The sequence below is a fragment of the Saccopteryx bilineata genome, chromosome 5 (assembly GCF_036850765.1).
Source record: "Saccopteryx bilineata isolate mSacBil1 chromosome 5, mSacBil1_pri_phased_curated, whole genome shotgun sequence".
In the NCBI taxonomy this organism is placed as follows: domain Eukaryota; kingdom Metazoa; phylum Chordata; class Mammalia; order Chiroptera; family Emballonuridae; genus Saccopteryx; species Saccopteryx bilineata.
The window spans coordinates 108,763,112-108,772,364 of NC_089494.1; the positions used below are offsets into that span (position 1 = coordinate 108,763,112).

Sequence of the window (9,253 nt, forward strand, 5' to 3'; positions counted from 1 at the left end):
GGAGGGGTGGAGAAGCAGATGGGTGCTTCTCCTGTGTGCCCTGGCCGGGAATCGAACCTGGGACTCCTGCACGCTAGGCCGACGCTCTACCGCTGAGCCAACCGGCCAGGGCCTATGTCTTATAATTTTTGTGTATAATTGCTACTTATAAAAATCTCCAAGAACCCGGGCGCACAGAGCTCCTTTTGGAATAAGCAAACAAACATTTTAGTTTCAGGTGAAAGGGTAGAATGGAAATTATCTTCATTAATCAACCTCCAGAGGTATACCTGAGCACCTCACTGTTCACGGAACCTAAGCCAAATAGTACTATAAACATCTTTACTTTTCTAGATATTCTGAGTCTTTGACATTGTGAGAAACTTTTCTGTCTCTCACAGAAAAGGGCTGTGGAGAGACCCCTTTCTTGGGCAAGCACATTCTTAGCAATAGTAAAGGGCCCAGCTGGGACCATGTGTTTGGTAGGCAAACTAACCTTTCAGAGCCCTGTCTCCTCTATCCGGCCTGTGAAACCCAGGAGGCAATATTCCTCTCCTTAATCATCCCAGGGCCAGGTGCTAGATCACTGGAGACCACTATTACAGCTTAGAGCACACTGACAGTGTTCAGACTAGCCAGTCCTAAACTGTTTATTTACCTTGTCCTGACTTGCCTTTCCCTAGGAAACCCCAGTATAGGCGATGGCCTAAGCCTTCCCCTTGCTCTTGTCTTTCTGTTTCTTGACTATCTAGTGGTTTTTCCGTGTGGCCTTTCATGATATGCTGTACTTACTGTCTCTAGGACTTGTGAGTATAATCAACTTTAGAGGTTTTTTTGTTTGTTTCTATTCTTCCTGAGCTTTTTCTCTTCTGTCTTTTCTTTTGGCCACATCTGGCTGACCATAAATGAATACAAACATCATTCCCCCCCCAAAAAAGTAATGATGTGCACTATATTTCAATATTTCATCACCTAAATCTGTAAGAACCTTAAGTCAGAATTTTCAGAAAGTAAAGCAAAGCATAACTCACTATCCAAAGAGTTTAATCAGAACAGTAAGGACTTAAATGGTTTAAGGACTTGCCCAAGGTTACACACTTCACCTGTTGGAGGCAAAGTTGGAAATAGAACCCAGACTCCTCCACCAATGCTCCTTCTATTAATACTTTGCTGCTTTCCAGCTCTTCCCTAAAGTCATCAGAAGCTACTTTAAGGAGATCTGTTATTAAACCATAACCATTCATATAAAGTAAACTTATTTTCTACTATGTGTTAGACAGTCTTCTATGACAAAGTTTCTGCCATCATGACATTCACTTTTAGTTGAATGAGAGAAAATGAATTAATAATGAAGGTTCTGAAAATATTATAGTAATGAAGCTGGCCTTCAGTTCTTTGCTTAATAGAAATTTTTGAAAATGGTTACAACTTTCTGGATAGAAAATAGAAAACTGAATGGTGTATAAAAATCTCAATTCTAGCTCAACTCACCTTCCTCCATTCCAGGTGTTTAATCATATGAAAACACTGGGAAATATTGAAATGATTTAGTCTCTTCCCTGTCCTACGGTGAGTCTCCTCCCTACCTTGAAAGATTTAGGTAAGAAATCACATTATAAGCCATGAAATGCCTCAGATAAATTGGAGCTAAATTGCCTCTCTTCAAGATGAGTATGTATATTTACCCTTAAAAAAATCCTAAAAGAAAAAAGTTTGCAGATGAAAAAGCTATTTGTATTTATTTTACAACCAACAATATCAACTACTTCTAGGAGTAGAGAAAATAACGATTAGAGACATTATTGTTTAAAGAAGTGGTAACACCTTTTACCAAAAAGACTAAACAATTTCAATTCATGTGGAAAAGTTCAAACATTAAAAGAGACAAGGAAAAACAAGAAAACACACAAAAAAGGTTAACTGGCCTTTTCAGTACTGAACAGTTCTGGAGATAAAATGGTGTGCTCTGCCTGTGCCACCACCAGCCCAGTGGAGTGGGGCTGCCCTCCTACGGGCCAGTGAGTGACTCAGGGGCCAAGCAGCAGATTCAAACTTAAAGTTGGAAGGCCATGATACAGAAGCAAAGACATAGCCATCTTTCAATGAGGCTTACACACAAGGGAAATGCGGTAAATATACTTACTGAATTGGTTAGCAAAAATCTTGGAACTGACAGAGAAAGAAATCTTCATTTCAGCCCTAAATCTAAAGCTATTACTTTGGACATGAGTTACTTAAATTTTGCCAAGTATGACATTTTTTATTAACAAAATAGAAATGATATTAAAATAATATCTGTCTCATGGATAGTGGAGTAATACACATTGTTTGTTTTCAGTAATACACAGTGTTGAGTACTCAACACAGTACTTGGCACGGGACTAAGCAATCAATCACTTTTATCATTAGCAATCACATCAGCAACAATAATAAAAACAGATTCAGCTTGACCAGGCAGTGGCACAGTAGATAGAGCATCAGCCTTGGACACTGAGGACCCAGGTTTGAAACCCTGAGGTTGCCGGCTTTAGGGTGGGCTCATTTGGCTTGAGGGCCAGCTCACCAGCTTGAGTACAGGGTCACTGGCTTGAGCCCAAATGTCGCTGGCTTGAGCAAGGGGTCACTGGCTCAAATGGAGGCTACCCCCACTCCGCACCCCCGTCAAGGCACATATGAGAAAGCAATCAGTGAACAACTAAGGTGCTGCAACAAAAAATTAATGCTTCTCATCTCTGTCCTTTTCTGTCCCCCTCTCTGTCTCTCTCTCACTGTCTCTGTCTCTCAAATAAATAAATAAATAAATAAATGAAAAGATTCACAGTAGGGGAGTTAGATCATCCTAGCCACTGCAAAGCCAAGCTAAGAATAGCTCCTGAAACCTCATATAACTCAAAACATGCATACTACATTCAGACAGAGCTTTCCCTTAAGAATTGATAAACTTAATGTAAGAAATAATACTTGGTGCACGTAAACCTAAGCCATTATCATTCATTCCTTGTATCAAACTTTCTCTTGAATGCACAATAAACAATTTTTCATGTGGGGAACTAACATTGTTTCAATGTGTGTGAGTGAGACTTTAATAATAATATTTTTCATTGCTCACTGTTTCAAATTTGCTAATTTAAGTTAGTGTAAAATAAAACTGCACTGTTTATACAAAGGCCACTCAATATCAGAAAGAGGCTATCACAGGATTTGAGACATGAGGGGATGTACCATAGGATTTCAAAGGGGGTGAGCAAAAGTAGGTTTAGAGTTGTTTGTATGGTAAAGACATGCAGGTTATGATAAACTCAAAAGAACGTCACAGTGGCACAGTACACTCACTTTTGCCCACCTCCATATACTGTAAATACAGAGGAAAACGCTATAAATAGACGCTATAAATCCTGAAACACCTAGAATTTTAAATATTGGAATTTCTTTTACAAATCTGAAGCCTATAAAATGGTAAGTTTTATCTGTAAAAAACTTACAGAAAAATGTGAAATGGTAACAAACTAAAACCTCTCATCCAAAGACACATTGTGAAGAGAGAGAACATAAAAGGGGGAGTGGGTGGGAAGTTCCACGAACTGCGTGGACCAACGCTCGACTTCTAGTGAGAATTTACGATTGTGCCTTCAAGACTCTGATTCATATGTTTACATTTCTGCCTCCTGGAGTTAGAGAAGGCCCTGCCTGGAGACCTTGCTTCCAGATTCCGCACTTCAAACCAGGCCTTAATCATATATTGGCCAAAGATCACAGAGAGTGATAGGGTTTTACTGCCACAGTGCTGATGTCAGGGCTGGAAGAGTTTTAGTTTAGTTTAGTTTTTTATTGGGAAGAGAGATTTTTTTTTTTTTAGTTTATGACTTAGAGTTAAATCATCAGTTTTTCCTGTTTCAGTTTTTAAAATGGGATGTAACTATGTAATTTACATGGCAATGAATTGTATTCATGGGATAAGATCCCAAAAACCTTACTTAATTTAAAACTTTCAGAATTCTAGACAGATCATTTCCCCAGATGAATCAATATAATATAAATGGAACAGCATTCTTAGAACACATAAGCCTGTAATGTTACAGAGCATTTTGTATAGGAAAACATTTTAGTGCTTTAAAAAAATAAATGTTATTTGAAAGAAGTTTAGATTTACAGAAATGTTTTACAAAGATAACACAGAGTTTCCACATACCCTTCACCCAGTTTCCCCATTGTTCACATATAATATGGTACAGGAATCAATACTAAGAAACCAGCAGGGTACTATTAACTGAACTAAAGACTTTATTCAAACTTTACTAGATTTTTTCCATTAATGCTTCTTTTTTTTTTTTTTTTTGGTTCCAGAATCTAATCCAATTTAATGACTTTTTAGTTTTGGAAGGATTCACTGTTAGATTCAGGGAGTACTGACATGCTGGGGCTGCCAAGAGTGTACAAGGTCCCTGTGACGCTGAGAACAAAGAGTTCAGCAACATCCTGCATTGAGTAAGAGACCCTTATCAGAAGTTTATGTTTGAAATTCTCCACTGAGTAATACCGCCCCCTCCCCCCGTAACTGTGCACGACCTCCCTAGCCAATGACTAACAGCCACATCAGCTTCTGTATGAACCACTTGCTTGCTACGCCATAAAAACCCCTAGACTGTAGGCACTCGGTGTGATTCTGGTGACTGCCACCTGAGCTCACCCCTGCGCAGGTTTTTTTTTTTTTTTTCTTTTTCTCTTGGCCATAAAACTTTGTCTAAAACTCTCCAAACGTCTCCAGTGTTTGTTTTACCCGCGAGTGCAACATTTATGGGGGCTCGCCCCGGGATTCCCATTACGGGAATTTTGGCTGGGGACAGGCGGAACAGCTCGAGCTGGTGAGTATTTTGTTGTGGAATTCCTTGTTTCTGTAATCTGGCTCCGGAGCATTTGCAGTCTGTGGTGGCAGACAGGACGCTGTCAGAGACCCGCCCAGACACTTGGGCCAAAGGGCAGGACGCTGCCGGCCGAGGTTTCTGTTTCTGTCTGAAATCGATTGATCGTTTTGAAGTAGTGAGCTCACTCACGCCGCGCCGCGCTGCTGTCTGGTTGTTTGTTTAGCCTGAATAACTGTGTGGGAAATTTTGTGTAGTGCCCTCCTGGGATTTGCTGCACTGTTGTGTTTGGTGTTAATTTGTTTGCCAGTACAGTGTGATCAACGTTCATCTATCTGGATCACCCTGCTTATAGGGTGGGGAATCCTGTGTGTTGTCTTTGTAGGACTAGAAGCATACCTGGCTAAGAAGAACAAATACCGCAAGATGGGACAGCAAGAATCTACACTTAAATCCCCTTTTGATTGCATTTTAAGTAACTTCTCTGATTTTCAGAAGAGAGCTCAGGGTTATGGGGGACCTCCACCCGATCGAGAAACTCTCCAGACCTTAAGCCAAGTAGAGTGGCCATCTCTTAAGGTTGGATGGCCATCTGAAGGAACCTTTGATCTGCCCATAGTTTTTGCAGTAAGAGCCATTATATATCAGGTGCCTCATCCAGATCAATATGTGTATATAGATATTTGGATAGATATAGCTACAGACAAACCTGGGTACATTAAGAGGTGCATAAAAGCTAATCAAAAGGTTAAGAGAGCTATTTGTGTGAGCGCAGCAGACATTAAACCTCGCCCTCCCTCCGCTCCACCTGCACCTGAAAAAGAGCCTCCCAAATCGTATCTGGTCCTTCCTGACGTTACTGAGGATATAGTAGACCCTGTAAATTATCCTCCTCCTTATCAGAAGCCCAGGGAGCCGGATTCAACTGTGCCCGAGAATGTCCAGAGTCCTCCCCACACTCGGGGGGGAACCCCTTATGCTCAACCTCCCTTTGCTGGAAGTGCCCCAATGTTACCTCTTAGGGAGGTGCTGCCCCCACTAGATGAAGGACCACACGCACCGTCCCGAATGATTTATATTCCTTTCTCTACTAGTGACCTTTATAATTGGAAACAGCAGACCCCGTCGTTTTCAGAGAAACCCCAGGGGTTAATTTCTTTGCTTGAGACTGTTTTCAGGACCCATCAACCAACTTGGGATGATTGTCAGCAGCTTTTGCACACTCTGTTCACAACGGAAGAAAGAACCCGCATCGGCCAAGAAGCTGAAAAAGTATTTAAGGAAGATGGGGGCACTGAAAGGGAACTAGAGAGGATGCTCCCCAGGAGCCCCCCCAGTTGGGATCCAAACAATATCAGGGATAGGAAATCGCTTACCCAATATTGCCGGGTTCTATTAAGGGAAATAAAGGCAGCTGCTAAGAAACCAACCAACTTTAGTAAGGTAGGTGAGGTAATTCAGGGTAGGGATGAGTCTCCTGCTGCATATTTAGAGCAGCTAATGGAGGCCTACCGGGTTTATACCCCTATTGATCCTGAGGCAGAGGAAAATCGGAGGCTAATAAACATAGCCTTCGTCACTCAGGCAACCCCAGACATTAGAAAGAAGCTCCAGAAAATAGAAGGATTTGAGGGAAAGAATAGGAGTGAACTATTAGAAAACATAGAGAGTCTAGCGTACTATCACCAGCACCCACCTGCAGGCAGGTGGCACAGTCAGTATGCAGCCCAGTATAGCAGCAGAGGTAGAGAAAGAAAAGGCAGCCAGGCTGCAGCTGGCTGCAGGAGAAGTGGCAGGCTCCCCTCACAGTTTCAGGCACTTGCCCCTCCCCCTTGGGCACCGGCTCAAGGGCTGTGCCACTGCTTAGTCAGGCAAAAGATAACAGTACAGTAAGCTAGAGGTTATCATCACTTTGCTACAGCCTCTGCCCTCCTCTGCTTTGGCTCTGGGGAATCCCTGCCTCCTATCTGGAGCCCGACCCGAGGAGAAGATTTAGGGAATACGGCCCCTTCTAAACCCACTGCTTTAGCCATAATAGAATTGTATAGTCTGTCAAATACAAAGACTTCCTTTTTGTACTAAGGATCTGTTGTTGTAAAAAACATTTTCTATGTTAGAAATGTATATGTTATTTCAACAGTCTTTTGTCAATTCTCCTTTTCATTTGCTATTTCATAGCCTGTGATGTTAAAATTTTAGTTTAAATATTAGGGGATATATAATAATTCAGTAATTGTTAATTGTTCAAAGTTAGGTCACAAAACCCAGAGTAATAAATATTACTATTGATTGGCTTAATAGAAGAATTCTTAACATAATAGGTAGAAAGGAGAACTCTAGAGATTCCCAATTTTGCTCTCTTAGTCAAGCCCCTCAGTGAGATCTTCTGAGCATGGCTTTTAAGGTCTGTAATGACCAAGGAAGTAACAGAAAAGGCAAATAAGGCCCAAAAGAAGTCAGGAAATACCAACTTTTGGTTCCAGCGCCCTAAGGGGCTTCATAGCTTTCATCAAGGCCCTGCTCCAGAGTGGAAAGAAAGGTCATTGGACTGAAGCCTGCCAGGCTTCTGGGCCCCACCGGTTGACACACCTGTGCTGTGGAAAGAGGGACATGAGAAGGTAAGCTGCCCCCTTGCTCCATGGAGGGAGGGTTCAGTCTCTTCTAGCCCTGCTCCAGCTACCTGTGACCTGACCTTGCCCAGCATGCTGGGAATTGCCACTGAAGGCCTAAGGACATAGTTCAGGAGCCTAAGGTATTTCTTCCAAGTAGCAGATAAGCTAATCTCATTTCTTGTAAACACAAGGGCCATCTACTATGCCTTGCTTGAATATTTAAGTTTTATTTATCCCTCAAAGATCTCTACTGTGGGTATTGACAGTCTGGTTTTATTGCTTTATGTTTAGTATCTCCTTTATTTCTCTTATCTCAATGCCCCATGCCTATTATAGGCTGGGACCTGCTGCTAATTCCAGCTAGAAGCAGTAGTCACTAGGACTTAAACTCTAACTGCAAAGTGTAGAAATGTAACACCCTTTCCCTAAGTACTTACAGGTTTTATAGATTACTCAGAAAACTGTTCAAAGACTGTCCAAGAGGCACTTCTAGCAGTACACCACCCAAGGACTGACTCCCACCTAGATGGGTCCAGACACCATGATCCTGACTACTCCCACTACTGCCAAGGCAGAAGGCATACCTGCCTGGGTCCACCACAACCGGCTGAAGCTTGCAGTCCCAGCAGAAACACCTTTGTGGACAGCGAAGACTGACCCCACCAACCCTTGTAAGCTGACCCTGAGAAGGACTGCATGCCCTGCTTCAGCCACAAACCAGAAGTTAACTGGTCCACACATGGAGACTTTGGGGAGGGAGGGAAACTAAGGTAAAGGAAAGCCAAGTAAGTCATCTTAAGGTTTGATGCATGTACTGCTATGAGTCATACAGAAAGGGAGTGTAAGTCCCTTGGCTGAGAGAGAAGCTACAAGGTAAATGAAAGTTATATATGTGCTCATAGCTACCACTATAGAATAACCTATGAATATTGGTCATATGCCCAATAGGCTACTTAGGAAAAGGACACCTCCAAAAAGCAATCTTTAAAAGAGGATTACTTAGTACTAACTTAGTCCTTGCTGAAGGTTAAGGTTTTTAGGAATTAAGAATTCTGATAAATTAGAAAGGAATTGTATGGTTTTGATAATAGAAGGTATAAGGTGTAGAGGTACTTTTGAAAAGGAAAGGAAAAAGCAAGTTGTTATGAAGGACAGTTATTTCTGGATAAGAAAGTGCATAAAAGTTGAAGGTTTATGTAAGTTGCAGAAGGTTTGTGTAAGTTGCAGAAGGTTTATGTAAGTTGCAGAAGGTTTGTGCAAGTTGTAAGAAGTTAGTACAGAGAAGAAAAATGCAAGGCAGAAAGAAATTAGTCTGTAAAGCTTGTAGTACTAAGGGCACACTATCAGCGTGCCAGCACATACTAGGGAGGACCTCTGACCCAATTATCTTATAGCTACAGCTAAAGTAGAAAATTCTCATGAGCCCCAGCCTTATACCATTCTCCCCACTGATGAAGAATCAAGGATTTGATTTATGCCCAAAAGAGATGGGGGAATGTTAGATTCAGGGAGTACTGACATGCTGGGGCTGCCAAGAGTGTACAAGGTCCCTGTGACGCTGAGAACAAAGAGTTCAGCAACATCCTGCATTGAGTCAGAGACCCTTATCAAAAGTTTATGTTTGAAATTCTCCACTGAGTAATACCGCCCCCCCCCCGTAACTGCACACGACCTCCCTAGCCAATGACTAACAGCCACATCAGCTTCTGTATGAACCGCTTGCTTGCTACTTTATAAAACCCCCTAGACTGTAGGCGCTCGGTGTGACTCTGGTGACTGCCACCTGAGCTCACCCCTGCGCAG

The 9,253-nt window shown here is 42.0% G+C and overlaps 1 protein-coding gene across 1 annotated transcript; it reads left to right on the plus strand.

The window, feature by feature from the left end:
• The first annotated feature begins 4,668 nt into the window (after positions 1 to 4,668).
• LOC136306396 (uncharacterized) lies at positions 4,669 to 8,556 on the plus strand. The gene is made up of 2 exons (XM_066232985.1): positions 4,669 to 4,841; positions 5,224 to 8,556. Exon 2 carries the CDS (start codon positions 5,265 to 5,267, stop codon positions 6,729 to 6,731), a length of 1,467 nt encoding a protein of 488 aa, XP_066089082.1. The 5' UTR covers positions 4,669 to 4,841; positions 5,224 to 5,264; the 3' UTR covers positions 6,732 to 8,556.
• Positions 8,557 to 9,253: the final 697 nt, after the last annotated feature.

Coding starts and splice junctions, on each gene's coding strand:
- LOC136306396 (XM_066232985.1), top strand. CDS start 5,265: ATGGGACAGCAAGAATCTACACTTAAATCCCCTTTTGATTGCATTTTA.